At 41.8% G+C, this 17,150-nt stretch overlaps 1 protein-coding gene across 1 annotated transcript in view; it reads right to left on the bottom strand.

Moving 5' to 3' along the window:
• Positions 1–17,150, bottom strand: part of ntng2b (netrin g2b) — a 75,615-nt gene that overhangs the window by 49,280 nt on the left and 9,185 nt on the right. The window contains exon 3 of the mRNA XM_062413207.1: positions 11,081–11,724. Coding sequence (XP_062269191.1) covers positions 11,081–11,724 — 644 coding nt within the window. The remainder of the gene's footprint in view (positions 1–11,080; positions 11,725–17,150) is intronic.

Here is a 17,150-nt window from a genome sequence, read left to right as displayed (position 1 = left end):
GTGTGTGTGGGGGGGTTATTTATTATACATCCTCTTTGTTAAGATGTGAAAGAAGACGGGAGGTGAAGGGAAGAATGAAAAAGTGATGAATAGACAGAAACTCTGGAACGTCATGGGGTGTGGAGGGAGGTTCTTCCTGCTATGAGGCCCCCCCACAGAGTCTTCACACCCCCCCGAGGCCATAGCGGGATCTTAATGTCTGTTGTGTGGGTGTGGTTGTGTGTGTGTGTGTATTAAAATGAAAAACTTTTGTTGTGCGCAGTACCAAATACACCCCTTCTCCCCGAGACAATATGTCCGCCATATGAGCTTCAGAGACACAACACACTCCTGAACCTCTAATGTGTGAATACATGCTATCGTAAATGAAGACGGCAACACACTTGCGAAGCCGCACCCGCGGGCTGTCACCCATCTTCGCCCATGTCCTCTCATTGCAAGGATAAACGTGTTCAGACAAAGTCTCCTAAAGTCATCAAAACTTGCTCATGCACAGGCCCACACACCTACAGACATAGACACCCATGCTTTTACATAACACACATTGGTGTACATCTATAATGTGAGTTCCTGTATACACGTTTGTGTGTGTGTGTGTGTGTGTGTGTGTGTGTTTGTGCGTCTAATTCCAGTGAGACCGTGAAGGGGAGGATGCCTGGGGAAGAGGAGCTGAGCTGGGATCAGCCAGAGGACAAGGGTTAATATAATTATCCTGCTAAAACCTTGAGACTGAAAGAACATCATTAGTCATAGCGAGAAGAGAGCTACCCCGGCCCCGGGCCAGAGGAGGAGAGGAGAGGAAGAGGTGAGGATGCGGGAACAGAGGAGGAGAGGAGACGGAGGACGAGGAGCCTCAAAACACACCCGCACTGTTAACAAGACAATTAGTACAAGGACTTAAACTTGGGGGTCTTTGTTAAAAAAACTAAAAGGACAGTGTTTACCAGTGCTCTGAGCTGCAACTGAAACTGCACCGCTTATTCAGTAATTATGATACTTTGCTTACTAATCTCTATCGAAATTAATTTGTGGTGAAGTGGTCCAGAAATTAAATTCACATCTGAACTCATAAGGTTCCTTTTGTATAACAAATAGCCAGCATTATTTTGCCATTAATGAAAAGACCTCTTAGGCCTTTTCTCCACAACTGCAGATCATTTTATGAGTGATTATTTTCTCATCTGTTTAAGATAAAATCTCCATCCATTCGACCTTAGTCTTACCTCCATCTAGAAGAGAACACAATAACGACTTCAAGTGCTCAAACAAGCATGCTGGGCCAAGAGGTAGCGATGAAGTCTCTATCAAAGAGCCATTAAATACCAGAGAGGAACACTGTGATCCAAGTATTATGAGGCTTGAATACTGGTAATGTGGTGCGGTACTAATACATTTAGCTGCAAACTTGTAATCAGACGTAGAAGTGACCAAATGTAGAGAACCTGGTACATTGTGGCCATTGTTGTTTCTGGCGCTAGCTCAATACACAAAGCAGCAGTGGGCATACACTTCGGGATCATCGTTCCTGCACTTTAGGCTTTTGTCAAAATCTCTTTTTCTTAAAACACAGTTTGTGTTTGGATGAGACCAAACACAGAGGGAAAATATCTGTCTTAGTGTGGTCCGTGCTTTAATATGTAGCTGCTGTTATTGAAAGAGCTCAACCTTTTTATAAACTGAATAGATTTAGGAAATATGAGGTCTCTAAACACCTCTTTAAACTTGTGTCAAGGAGAGCTAAGGGCAGGACTGCAAGTCATTCAGAAAATATTTTAATGATCCATCAGGTTCATTCACTCCAGTTGAAATACATAAGAACTGATGTAATACCATATGCATACATCTTTATCTCCTTCAAGTGTAGTGAACCTTGTTTGACTTTAACCCAAAAGACTCATTGAGATGCAGCGTGAAACTGACCCCATGATTGAAAATCACACTGGCAATAATTTTTTTGATTAATCAATTAATCATTTGGTCTATAAAATGTCAGCATGATGAGAAAAATGACCATCAAATTGTTGTAAGGGTCGAACCGGTTCTTACAGAGCTTCACAACATCAAAATCAAATTTGTTTGTCGTTGATCTAAACAGCAATACTGGAAGATGGGGTAAAACACCAGCTGTGAAAAGATGGCATTTTTAAACAGTCTCACCTGCAGAGTGTTTCGAGTGTCGTTTATCTAGAAAGTGATTAAAAACAGTGTAGCTTGTACCAAACACTTTTTTATAGATGGAGAACATATTTCTGTGTCCTCTCACTAACCAGATATGAAGCCAAAAGGTCCTGGATACAAATATAATAAATGCTGACGATGTCATTTGGATCCAGAGTCTGCACGTTAGCAATCAGGGGATGGAGCTGCAGTATCGAGATACAGACGTCCGATCAATTGCGAGTCACTCTCTTTTGGAGGAGGTGGGGCTTATCACCCATATTGCTGACAGCCAATAGGCGGCGATCAAGACACTTTGTTCACTTCGGGTAGCTGTCCATCTTTAAATACATGGTTGTCTATGGTTCGTACAAGGTGTCGTTCAACCACATCATTGAACGGCTGACATCATTCAGCCATTTTCTCTTCAGGAAATGGTTTATAACATTCATATATATCATTTAATATAAAGTGGCTGAAATACACTGCAGTCGTGTCAAGAATGAAACAAAGAGGCAGCGAAAGAAGTTCAAAGCCCATCACATCACAAGGTGGATTAGGAATTCCGGATTGGCTCCTTACTTATTCCATAGCACAAGTGAAGGTTAAATTGAAAAGTTTCACCAAACTAAAGAGTGATCACCAGGACATGAGGACAGTTATACTCGATGTGAAACTTGCAGATCTCCCATTACAGGTTGACACTGCAGTTAAAGTAAAAGTCTATGACATCCAAAAATGACTGATCACAGTGTGAGACGGTGTGTTTCTAATCGACAAACACATGGACTCAGTCTCTCTTTCTCTCTCCACCTGATGAGTTGTTTATCCGTGCCCAACTACAAGCTCGTAATGACAGTGCCGCAGTAAAGGCACCGGTGTGCTTTTGAACACACCATGCCTGTAATAATGCTATGCTAATTGATGTGCCTGACTGAGAACAAACCATCTTTCCAAGGACACCCTCCCTCTACCTCATGTTCTCCCACTTACAATTCCCAGCATGCTTTTCAGCTTTAAAGCACGCTTGCGGTATCAAGAGATTCCCCTCTCACCAGATGCTGGGTAAGGCACAGTGCAGGCGCGAGTGGGGAGAATTCTTTATTGTATTTGTGAATTTAAAAGGATATTTATGGAACGAGCAAGATGAGGGGTGGGAAAGTGCAGGAAGAAAAGAAGAATCTATTGAAGAGGGTGGGGATGGGAGGGGAAAAAAAGGCGTTTGTGTGAAACAAAAGAAATGGAATGAAAGGAAAACAGGCGAAATCGCTGACGTTAACTTTCCCCCCTTCTGAAGGGAAATAAACTGTGATTATCAAATCAGTTACAACCATTGTGTCATAAATCATCGCATATGAGAGGAACAATCACACATTCCTCATTGCGGTCCCTCAGTTTTCTGCATGCCCTTCTTTTCTGGGGAGTGCTCATGAATGATTTAAAAAGTGATCTGTTTCTGAGCCTCGGCTGCCTCAGAGGGAGATAACCCGGAGGGGCGGAGTCTGAGCAGGGTGGGAGGGCCCATGCGACATATGACAACACAGGAGCCATCGCATCTATGTTTTTTTCTCATCACACATCAAGCATGGGTTGTAAATTTCCTTCATGGGGGGGGGGGGGGGGGGGGGTGTTGGTGGTGGCAGCGTTCAAGTGCAAAGAGGTTTCCTCATGAAATAGAATAGACTGCAGGAAGTTTTCAACCGTGGCTGGAAAGTATGGAGAATACGCGTTACTCTGCGCAGCGGTGGCCACGTGAACTGGAGCATAATATTTACAGAGCATCGCACCTCACATCATTCATCACAGAATCACACACCACTGCTAGTCCCATGAAACTAGGAGTTAATCCATCATCTGCCTCCCTCTTTTCCCTCCTCTCCCTCTCCCCCTGATCCAGGCTTATACCTCCCATCATCTCACCTTCACTCCACGAAGGACACAAAAAAAAAACTTTGGTGTAATTCAAAAATAGTGGTGACAGCTTCCAAAGTCAAAGTCACCCCATGCAGGAATAATCAATACACAAAACGACTGAAGGCTCTAAAAAAAAAGTGGAGCAGAGGAGAGGCATCTGTTCTTCCTCATTCTCCAGTGGAGAAGACGGACAAGCCTCATGGCCGCGGAGGTTTTTCACCATCTGCCCCGTCATCCTCGTTCCTGCTTCCGTTGCAACTCTAAACCTTTGTAACGGTTAGATTAAGCCAATGTAAGCCATTCGGGGTCTAATTAATCAACTGTAATGGCAGATCAGGGTTATTGAAGATTTGTTATTGTCAAGTTTGAATGATTATGTTTCAGTTTAATTTTGTGTGGCCATCAGTGTTTAGCTTTATGTTTCAGCTGTTGACGCGGATTTTCTTCTTTTTGCATGTTCTGTTAAAAGACGTTTAATGGTGGGACTCGGTTAAGCAGGACCAGAGATATTGGTTCTTCTGTCCGTGTCAAAGCCTTGCACCTACGTCACCCACAGAGGATTTAGGAAAACCGTGGTGGTGTGTTGTTTAAGGTTAACGGTGAGACAATGAAATGCAATCCAGGAAGTCCAGGTTAATTAATGGCTTAATCGTTTAAAAGTTTACCAGACGCCACAACACTGACCAACAGGCGATGATACAGGCAGGAAGTTACAGCACCGGGACACCGTGTGTAAAGTGATTGGACCTCCCCTTTAATGATTTAGCGATGCTGAAATTGGATTCAACTATCCTGGTTGGTGTGGGTAAAGTCATGGCATGGGTTTGTCATATTCTAATGAATTTTTAAAGAGTCCTCTAAGTATTTGCTAAAAGATCCCAGCTTCCAGTTTACCTAGCTTCTAAGTTTCAGTAAGCATAACCCATACATTACGTTAAGCTATTCTTTCACCCCATTTACTCCCTACACTGACCCTACATCTTTCTGCGGACATTCTATCTCTGAGGAAATACACTAGGTGTGAAAAGACGCAGAGAGCCCGAGGATCAGATCACAGGACAATTAGATCTGTGAATTGGTCTTAAGTCTATTTGTTGTTGTGACGTCACCCAGAACGGACCACGTAATTCCGAGGTCACTACAACGTCATATTCTCAAAATCCATTTGTAAACTTTTAAGGTTTAGATGTTGTTTAGATTTCTAAATATTGGGCAAACTCAAATGTAATGAAGCCACATGCCCAGGGTTGACAGATGTATATTAAGTATTAGAGTCCAAAATGTATATTATCACTTGAAATAAAGAAAAAGTAAGACTTTGGCTATAGTATTGGCTGTTTATGAAGATGGACGACATGACTGCTCCCCACAAGTGCCTTGTTGGCCACATCCTGCACAAAGGACGTAAATCCTGCCTCCTCCATGTAAGTGCAGGGACATTGACCACACTTAAAAAGCGAGTAACACATCAAATACATTTTTCTCAAAGATGGTTTCTTTCTTTTTGGGTACTTCTTACCACATTGATGTTTGCTCAAGTGTTTGTTTTTTTAATTAGTTATTTGATGCCATACAAATGAGGTGAAAGGTCTTGATTGGCCGATCGTGGTCAAGCACATGTATCTACGGAACCAAGTCATCCTGCAAAGACTTTGACTCCAAATGAGTTTGATGGCTGTGTCTGTAACACTATTTTAATTTCTGGAAAGGGGGTTGTCCATCTTTATATACACTAAATGGGCTAAAGAGATTGATTCCTTTGAAATTGTATTTATCTTGGCTTTTAGCGAACATTTTCTCTTAAAATAAATCAACAGCTTTTTTGAAAAGTTGATTTCAAATAGTATTTGCTGCAGTAATGTTGCGATTTGATGGAGGATTACAAATAACTGCTGCTTGTGTTGCTTTCATGATATCACCGCAAACAGAAACACGGAAGAGATCATAAAAACTGACCCCGTCCTATCTCTGCTAGCTGCAACATGTTAATAAACACCGGCAGAATTTTCTGTGTCTCTCTGTTCCAGACTGTGACACGACGGAGAGCTTAAACCTCTCAGCACATTAGCTCTGTCAGCGGGGGGCCAGGATGGCACTGAGAGAAACACACACAAACACACACACACACACACACACACACGGATAAATGAGTCAAGCTGACATGAAACAACATGACCATATAAAAACCCTCTGAATATCATTAGCATTCATGTAGCTTGTTTTCTGCCAGGTCTGCTCTTAACTCATTTTCACCACTGGAAAATAATTAGTTGTTGGTAGGAGCGTGAGCTTATAGACTAGCCCAGGCCTATTAGATGTAATTATGTTTCGTGCCATCTAAATTTAATCACTACATTGTTTTGTTTTAACGTAATTGATGATTTAGCACAACATTTGGGACAGACATACTCTTTTCCCAGAGGATGAATCCTAATGACTTGAGCCTTCCTGTGACTTTACCTCTAGCGGAACCATGACGATGACATTTGTGGTTTGGAATGAAGTGTTGGGCGAATAAACGTGAAATTTGTGTTAGATTTATATGTTGCCCTCAGGATGAATTTTAACTATGCTGATATAAATTTTCCTCTAAATGTCATCAGACCAAAAAGTTCAACGTGTCAAATACTTTGGTTTATGTCTGAATACCTGAAAATCGAATGTCGTTCCAATCTTATTATATATTAGCATTGGCATTGTGAGCATGTTAGCATGCTGATGTTAGCGTCAAAGTCAAACCATGACTATGCCTAAGCACAATGTCACAGACCTGCAAGCAAAACTATAAACCCATAGTTTTGTTACTATTTACAATCAATATTGTATATGATTTTAAATTATATTTGTTCTTTCTTCATCCCTCGAGAAATATAACAACAATTAGCTAAATTATTCCATACAAGAAGAAACATATATGCAAAATGACTTTTCAAAAATTACCCTTTGTATATCAGATTTTTTTTTCAACAGTGATATAATGCTGTATATGTGCTGACCTTGTTTTTCACCCCTCACTCAGCTGACTGACAGGGGAATAAGATATTGCATACTTCACTTCTCTTAAATGTCATTCTTCCCCCATCAGCCAATCAAATCAAATTAAGAAGTCTGGGAAAAGAGGACTCGACACTGCAGCGATTAACAGCGAGGAGAGAAAAACGATGCAGACTTCTCCTCATCCAGCTCCATCTCCTCCCCTCCATCTTTGCCCTAATCCACTTAGTTGGCTCTTCCTGAGCTTACAGCCTTTCCTTTATTCCATTATAAAGACCCACCGTACAACCTGCTGCTTATTTCATTAAAAAGGCCTCCACCGTGACCCCACATATAATCCATGCAGACTACAAGCGAGCCATGGCCCGACACAATCCACAGTCCAGCAGGTTGCCTGACAGATGGGGACACAGGAAAAAGGGATGGAGAGCTAGAGGTTCAATGGATGGGGTAGAATTGGAGAGCTGCGCTTATGAGAGAAGCTTCCTGGTGAATATGATTTCAGTGATGTAAATGATGATAGAGTTGAGGCTTTGCTACTTTATCTTTGATGGCTGGAGATGACTTTCACATGGCACATCAGTGATATGGAAATGGCCCCATCTAAGAGTTGAATATCGCCTGTAAAATGAGCAAAAGGCCTGAGGCTTTTTAGAACCCCAAACACCTTGGCTTGGAGTGTGTATTGTACTCGGTACTGTAGCTCATTACAGTTAACCTTGGTGAAACTTCCCAATACAAAGTGAGTGATGCTGAATCATAGGATGATATTCTATTGACTCTTTCTTTGCAATTTGACATTGCCTCCTCTCCCCCTTTTTGACCTTCCCACTTCTGAATCCTTGCTCCACCTCTGGCCGCCCTCTATCCCGAACTTCAAGATCCAGTTTGCTGAGTGTTTTCATCACGTCCACAAATCTAAATTTACAACCTGACTCCCGTCAGAGCTAGCTTGCCTGCGTTTACGCTTAATGGCCTGATCAGGTTACGTATTTATTGATAAAGCAGCATTTAGGCCGGTGTACCTGGCTTCCCGGCTACCTGCGCCAGCTTATTAGAGCCCGGGCCAGTCACTCTTGACACTGCAGCGTCAGTTTAAAGAGATAGTCCCACAAAATCTAAATCTAACGTTCGATTATGGGACAAAGGGCTTGCTCTTCTGTCTGGGCTCAGGTTAGTAAGTATAGTTAACTTATATCAATTAGTTTTAACTGGTTCAGCTGAAGAGCCACAGCTAGAGGTCTGGGGACAACAATATGACCAGGAAGTGACTACAACCCTCTCTCCATCGATAACAGCAGCATATCTCATTACCTTGGTGACCTGCAGTACACTGCCACTCGGTCTTGATCATATAAAACCCATTTCAGTGCGCGGTCCCCGCTGGAGCACCAGCAGAGTGGAATATTCATTATTCAAATTTTAAGCATTGGAAATCCCAATATGTTACTAAGGCCAGATGAGATGAGATGAAATAGCTTAGCCTTTTGTCCAGGGAACATTGACTAATAATCTCGCTCCCCAAAATCAATTTCCGAGCCGTAAGCATCAGACACTCCTGATTGTACTGTACTGTTGAGGACCCCCCATCACTATCACCTAATACTCCTGCTGGCTGCCCAGAATAACTTATTGATTAGTGATTATGTTACGGGAGGTGAGGGTGGCCGGGGCGGAAGATGGACTGGCCTCAGTCATCTCAGAGCTAAATATGGGTCCTTTGTTACCCGATCTAGCACATATTGACACTATCACCAGCTGCCACCAGCCCTGCAGGGGGTGCAGACAGTGTTTTTCAAGCAAAGCGTTACTAATTGATCTAATATCGCCTAATCAAATCATGGATTTGCAGCAATTGTGGACGACTATACAAAGACATAAGCACAAATATATTTCAAATCAGGGATGGATGCTCATTTCCTGGTGTTGGTGGAGGTTCTGATGTGGCGGGAATGCACTTTTGTTCTCTTTGTTCTGAATAAATGATATGAACCTGAAATGGGGGACACTTTTTGCAGCATCTGATGCGGTTACAGAGTCAAATTAATATCTGAGTAACACGGAGAGCCTGCATGGCGTGACAAACGCCGTTGTGTTACAAGTCACGCCTCTGATTCTGGAATGCAGGCGTGCTTACTAAAATCACTGGGGTGGCAATATGCCGACTTGTTTGGTTCAGTCAGTGTGAACTGAACTAACTAACAACAAGTCCTCTTAATGGCAATATAGCAGGATCTCTGTATAAACGGTACTTCAGATGCTGTGCTCAGCCTGAAAAGTAGCTGTGATCAATACCTGCAGGCCTTTTCCCCAGTGCCAGAGGGCTTGTGTGCGTGTGTGTGTGTATGTGTGTTTGTGTGCTGTGTCAGCATCCACTCAGGACTTCATCAAACATCCCCCATACCCTGACTTCACACACACATACACAACACCCACATCAGTTGAGCGCTCCGCTCAAACAGTCGCTCATTTTCACTTTCCCCTTCTCATCCGCCCTTTCTTTCTCTCTCTCGCTCTCACGCACGCACACACACACGCACCCATGCACACATTTCTCCTCCTTCCTCCTATTCCAGGCCATCCCAACAAGAATGTTAAATACCATTCAAATGTCAGCCTGCCGTATTGATTGGAATAATAATTCTGAAAGGTAGGAGAGATGGCTTGTTGATGCTAAGCAGGCGCGTGACGGGCCGAGCATCCTTCACTGTCACAAAGTTGCCATGTAAGGGTTCCCTGCTCGCCTGGCAAGAGTGTGGATGGCGGTTTACGTTAAGACCACCGAGGCCGTATGTTTCTGTCATTAATCATTGTCCTCACAGGCCGGAGAAAGGCAGACTAGGATCCATGCTGCGAGAGAGAGGGTCATTTTAAACGCCCTCAGATCACAGTGGCGAGTCGCGAGTGTGTGTGTGTTTGAATCAATGTCAGACCAGCGGGTATGTTCATCACCAGGTGGTTTTCCTTTATCTGTCATGTTTAAGTGAAAAATAAAAGGCAGAAGTGAAATTCAACCATATGCAGGCAAGAAGATAAAACCTAGAATCTGATAAAAATAGCACATATTTTATTACGTACCCATGGCTGTTTCTAGCCTTGCAAATGATGTTATTTGTGATTCTGAAATAGTCCCTGTGAAAATACTAAAACAAACTTTTCAGGATGGAATGATCCACATTGACAGAGACCAAACGGTGATGTCTTGTTTTTAAGAGTAGACCAAGGTTGATTTAACCAATATATTATTATCATTTGACAGAATTATACAGCTCGTGTATAGTCAGCATTTCTTCAGTATTTTTTCCAATACTCATCTTGAATATTCGTCTAAGTGTAAATCAGGTGGTATTAATATTTACTTGGATAACTTTTTTAAAATTCATATAAAACTCTTCTTGTAGATTATTTAGCATTGTTCCATTTTGAATTATGTAATTTATTAAAGGAGACATATTATACATATATTCAGGTTCATTCTTTTCATTTAGGTTATTACTTGAAAAGGTTTACATGCTTTACTGCATCACTTCATAATGTCCGTCGCTGCAGCTCCTCTTTTCAGCCTTTGACTAAGCTTGGTTTTTAGTGCCTGTTTCTTTAACCCCTTCCTCCTGATATAGTCCAGTCTGCTTTGACTGGCCAACTCTCTTGTGATTGGTCAACCTTTGTCAGAGCAGGAAATGTTAGCCTCTGCTCTCGTTTCAGCAGACTTTGATAGGGGGCAAGCCAGGCTTGCCTGCTAGGTGTGCATTATGCAAATGTGGGGCATGGTGATGCATTAATGTCCTGCCGAACTATCGGCGAGAAGTTTCCGTAGATTAAGGGGCAGTGTATTCTTTCGGGAGAGGAGCTCCCTCTAGTGTGGACTTTGGGCTTTTTAATTTGCGGACCTTTCACATACATACACAACTTTAGATGTAAAGCGAAAAAATAATGTGTTTCCTTTTAAAGGCATGAATATGTATCAAGATATCTATAAATGTGTATCTGGTGTCAAGTCAGCTTTGACCCTCACCTGGCAGGTACCTCGATGTTTGAGATGGCATAGAAGTACTTGAGCAGGTTGTCTCTCTGGACATAGGTGCCTCCGAGGGCAGGCCTGAGAAGCCTCAACCTAAGGTTGGTGAAGGTGAAGAAGTCCCTCAATCCCTTCATACTCTCCATGCGAGTGTACAGACTGTCCATGTTTTGTAGCCGAGATCCGGCAAACACAGCAAAGCGTGCCCGCACCTCAAACTTGACATTCTTGTCGTTCTTGGAACCGACCCAGCGCGAGAACTGCTCAGTACAGATGACCCGTGTGATGTTGGCGGGCGTGAGGTCACGCACTTGTTTGGGTGGCATGTCGAAGGCATCCAGGCAGTCGTCAGCAAAGAACTGGTAGGGCTGCCAGGAGCGCCCATGGTCCATGGACTTATCTAGTATCATGATAGAAGGACGGCCGTACTCAAAGGTGACCAGTATGTCGTCTGTGAGCTCCAGACTTTTGTTCCAGGCCATTGTGATGTTAGCCAGCAGGGGCTCTGGGTGGCTTCTCCATGTGACTGTCTGCCAGTAGGTGATTAAGCCGTTGCGTTCACGATCCTGCATCAGCTGAGGAGGATGAGCCAAATCTGGGTTGGAGGCATCACACTCATCACTGCACAGGTATGGATTCTCCTAAAAGAGACATGGACACAGAGCAGTGAGATATTTGTCAGGGTTTGAGGATGAATCAAATGATGGTAACCAATACATAATAATGAAAAGACCAAAAAACAAAGGTCTATTTTTAGGTTTCCAAATGAAACTCAGAGTATATAATATACAGCGTTTATCTTAATCGGCACACACTCTGGGACAAATTAACCTACTAAGAGGCCAGTGGGCAAAGTTTTGCCTGGGTACCCATTCACTTTGTGCATCGTGTTTGTGTCCTGTTGCCTTTAGGTAACATCCTGGCACAGAGCACACCACATACGACCCAAGGCACTGCCGTTATAACATAGCCCAGAGCCCCAGAAACAAGAAGCACTCCAAAGCCATAATATTAACTTGCCAAGGGGTTTCTTGTTGTTAGTTAGGTAAAGGTAATTTTATTTGATCCAATATTATGAACTGATATAATACATTTTTCTCAGGCAGAATTTTGACCCAGGGCCTCAAAATCCCAAACCACATTTATGTTCTCATTATTCCAGTTTATTCTATAGTTTATGTTTTGATGGTGCATCAAATTACCACAATCTGATTCCCACATTGAATTAAGGAAATACAATTTCTGATACAAATCTCATTTGAGGTTTAGTATGGATGTTCACCTCCATGTAATCCTTTCATTCAAAAGGTACGCTCTTTTCTGCTGCCTGATTATCCCCCCAAAAAATATCCATATTGTTTTCCTGAAGGACGCTGTGTATCTAAATTATAAGTTCCTTCAACTCCTGGACAAGGGCACAGAGGGACAGAGAGCTCAAGAGGAAACTTGCCAAACAACACAACAGGAAGTGTGAAGGTCAGGAGGATCATGCATCATCACTGTCTTTGCATAGACAGCAGAGTGTTGCTGCACTTTTAACTCCAGAGAATCGATCCCTCTCTTTTAGTGATGCCAAGACTTTCAATCCACGGCCTCTCTGCACATCTCAGAAGTCAACGGGATTATTCTCCCGGCTCACAGGGAGCTCGAGGCCTCGCTCCACCTGCACTAAGAGATGCCTCTCACTCTCTGTTCGGAGATCTCCCCCCTCACGTTGTCCTTTTCTTCCAAAAAGACATATTCGGTCTGTTATTTCAGATTCCCACCTTTGCATGTCAAAGAAAATGTCAGGTCCTTTACCTCTAACCTTATCTCCAAGAAATAATTTGAATATATTACTATTTTGTCCAATTGTGTGGTGGTGAGAAACATACTCAATAGCCAGGTAATGTTCAGAGTCTGTGTTTTTTGTTCATGTCACATAACATATTTTCTGCATAGTTTAGTCTGTATAATAAAAAATTAAAAATGGGAAAACATTAACACAAATCCTGATATGTATGCGAAAGGCTCATATCGGCTGACTTTTATCGACCCGTCGATGTGTCAGTCTTGCTCTCATTCTAAATTCAAAACCTTAACCTTTAATTTGTATTTTTACATTGTAGTAAATAAGGGGACTGAATACTTCATCCACTACTGGAGAATAAAATCCTGTCCACATTACATTCCCTTCCAAACATGATTGCTGGTGAAAATTTGCTGTATTTAGAATAAGTTATTTCAAGGAGAAATATGTTTTTATTCCAATATCCCAGAAATCCTATTTCCACAGTTTCCCGTGGCTCTTCATGTTGAGACCTTTGCAGCCATTTCAGTAACATTGATGCAGCTTAGTGTTGTAAGCCAGCTGTCTGACATCCACATCACCGCAGAAGTCAAATATTTACACAGAGAAATCCCAGAGATCCACAGTCATCTCTCCTGGTGCTTAATCAGCTCTAACATTGTTTAGATTGTACCACATGCAGGAGGCTCATCATCACCCCAGGATGTACTAATTAGTCTGATAAGGGTGTTACTATTTCCTCCAGTATTTACCCACAGTAATTCATTCTAGCAGAGGGGTCATAATGTATTATCTTCACAAGTATTCACCTTCTCATTCACAGCCACTGGCTTCTTTCATTATATTTTACTGTTGTCGTACTTCTCAAAAATACAACCCTCCGTGCTGTCATTTCCATCGTTTCAATTACACAACGCTGTCATTTCTTGATATGTTGGGTATTTAAAAACAAACTACTCTGAAAACATTACATTGATTTTACATAGCTCGAGAATTGCCTGCTGATGTCTGTAGGATTTTTACACGATTGTGTTTCCAACCTCCCCTCCTGTTTTCCACACTTGCAATAACTGATTACATTTTATAGCTGATGTTAATCCTTCTTATTTCATTTATTGATAATCCAATAGTCTTTCTGAATTTTTACTGCGTTCTGCTTAACAAGCTCTTGATGGAGTGCAGAGTATAAATATCTTGCCTTTTTTCTTGCACCTCCACCTCCTCTCCCTCCTCTTCTCCTTCTTCCCCTTTCTTCTTTGTTTTGTTCCTCTTATAATTTGTTTTGCCGTTTGTGTTACACTACTTCTAACTGCAGTGTTTAAGAATGTGACCAGCCGGTCTTGAAATACTCTCAGGTAGTGGAATGGTAATTTTGTTGACAACAGCCACTACAGAATATTTTTGGGGAATTTTAAGATATTTAAATATTTCTGAACAAAGGAACAAAGATGGTATGAGGCAATTCAGGCAAAAACAATGATTCCTATCTTTGCGTCAGTGACATGAGATATTTGCTCTAACGTTCTGCCAGCATGTGACAAAGGAATGATCAGTAGCTTGTCTGCAATATGTGTTTCTGCAGGTTCATCTTTTTCTTAATTATAAAATGTTCATAAATGCTATACAATATGCTTCCTTTCAGAGCACCTCTCCAATGACATGATTAATCACGTGTATGCTCAGAGAACGACTGGCCAATGACAAACAATGGATGCACTTGTATGGATATCAATATTCTGACATCAGGACAGTAGTAATACGACACTGTCATGTAGAGTGCAATTTCTGATGAGTTTAACCTGAATAAGGTCATAGTTGGAATACGCAATAATCAAATTAAGACACCTGGAGTATTCTGACCGTAGTCACATTATGTACACATGTATACGTCTTTAATGACCTTATAGCGTCCAATTAGAGTTTTACAGCATTTTGCAACATGGACGTACGGCAGCTTGACAACGCATGTCCGGGGTTAGAGTGTAAACAAGTAGTAGTAAAAGATGTTTATGTGAACAGATGGGAAAGGGAATGGAATATTATATTAGGAACTCATGTGAACATCATAATCTTAATGATGTCTTATCCAGTATAAGGTCAATAGTCAGCATATATGCAAACCTAGTCAGTGATTTACTTTACATCTGTGGTATTGTTTAGTAGACGGAATGACTCATTACTCTGCAAAACATATGTGACAGAGTTGCAATTGAACAAATAGGAATTAAATACAATTGGAGCTGAGAAGACGTTTTGTTTCTTGTAAATAAGGCTCAGCAGCAAAATCACTGTTAGTACAACTGTAGAGATGAGGTCAACATTGCTCAGTACACATTGAGAGAGTTATGATGCAGTAAAAGTAATGCATGCTACCAAACTCTCAATGAGGCGTATGTGTTCATCACCAATTCTCATATTGTCGAATGACCATTTGAAAACCCCGGAGAGTGTGTGCTCACATCTAACAGACATTGAATAATCAATAATAATAGAACAACATTTTGTGTTAATGTATAGGTAGTGTTACGTTATTGATCCAAATTGTAGTAATAAAAAACTTAACGTTTTTTGCAACGTCATGCTCACAGAAATGAGTGATGCAAGAATTTAGCTTGCCCACTTTGTATCACCAAGATCCATGCTACAAAGATCAAATACATTACTCAACATTAATGCAGTGTATTGTAATGTTGCAGCTGCTTTAGTTCAGCTCAGCAGAATTAGATCATTAAGACTTTTAAGTGATAGTCCACCCAGAATCAAACACTCACCCCCTGTTGGCTTTAAAGTTGGCTGTAAATAGTTTGTAGTTCTGTGCTCGATGGAAACCGGTTGTTGGAGTCAGCAGGCGGGGGGGCTTTTCAACATGAGTGCAAACCAACACATGCCTGCTAATGAGCTCATGCATGAGGACTGGGATGGAAGATGGTGTATCTAGCCATATTTCGCATTGAGATATAAGCGTTTGTTACATATTGCACATACAGATGGAGAAATGGGTCACTAAAAGGTTTGAAAAAATGTCCCTTGAATGTTTTAATACTTTCCACTGGAAATCCGATAAGTAACATGAATTCACACAGACCAAATTTCCCACAGCCACCGTTCAAGCCCGCAGAGGCTGATTGTTCAACACGAGCGATTTAGGGTGGAGTATGACTTCCTTCTTCATGAACTGAGCTCTGACGTTAAAGCAGCACTGCATCATATCGATGCGCCGGCGTGAGCTCCGATCATGTGTCACCGCTTCTTCAGAGAAGCTCACTTTTTTGCCGTTGCCAAAAAGCTGCATCTGCCGACAGCGCTGCCGTTTGAATAGAGTCATTGGACTGTACCAAGGGAAAGTGAGCAGTCACTCAAACCCACTCTAGTGGTCTAATAACAAAAGCAAAAGTTACAATCCTGCAAGGCTGAGATTATAAATCATCTGATTTATGGTGACAACGGGGGAAAAAAACTCTGAACATAAGCAAACCCTGAACCTTTGCTGAGGGAAGCTGTACGGCACAGGAGACGTCGCGCAGGACGCGATGCATGGGAAGACACAGCAGTGGAACAACGGTATCTTTAGACCAAAGACTGCAGATAATCTGTCTCACTCCTCTATGGAATGGCATCGCATCATTGTCTTCTATCTGATAACGCAATTATCTCCCTTGCTCTGCCTCAGATAGAGATCACGGACAGCACAAACACACTTAGGATTGTGATCTACAATGCTCATAAGGGAGTGCATTCACGTAGGATAATTAGAATTAGTTACTTGTTATGGTTATTATTTATTATTGATGTTGTTTATTTGAAAGCTGTGCAGTACAGTAGAGCTCACGCTGGCTTCTGTTGCCCTACGTCATGACATCCCCTGACCTCCGTCCAGACACACAAACACAAACAGGAGTGGATTAGTACGCTGTTGTTCTTGGGATGAACCTCAACCTGCAAATCCTATTTAAAATGATCTCACTGTCACACTGCTCCAGATACAGTGGAAAGTCTGCACAGCTCCCGAAAGCGTGTTTGTGTGTCTGAGGCCGTCCACACTGAGAGAGGTATTTAGCAAAACACAAACCCTTTTCGTCAGTGTTTAGGACTCACCTTCAAGAGTCACTAAAATGACACCCTCCAAAGTGCAGATTAAAAAAATTAATATATATATATAAAATGGAGCGAGGAAACTATGACATCCCGGCTTACTATATTATTTTGACCACAGCGTTCTTCTACAGCGTTCTTCTCTAGACAAGGATCAAGGATCAGTACAGTTTTTTTTTTATAGTT

The sequence above is a fragment of the Platichthys flesus genome, chromosome 19 (assembly GCF_949316205.1).
Source record: "Platichthys flesus chromosome 19, fPlaFle2.1, whole genome shotgun sequence".
Classification (NCBI taxonomy): Eukaryota; Metazoa; Chordata; class Actinopteri; order Pleuronectiformes; family Pleuronectidae; genus Platichthys; species Platichthys flesus.
The sequence above is the reverse complement of the archived record's forward strand: the minus strand, read 5'-3'. Positions and strand labels throughout refer to the sequence as shown.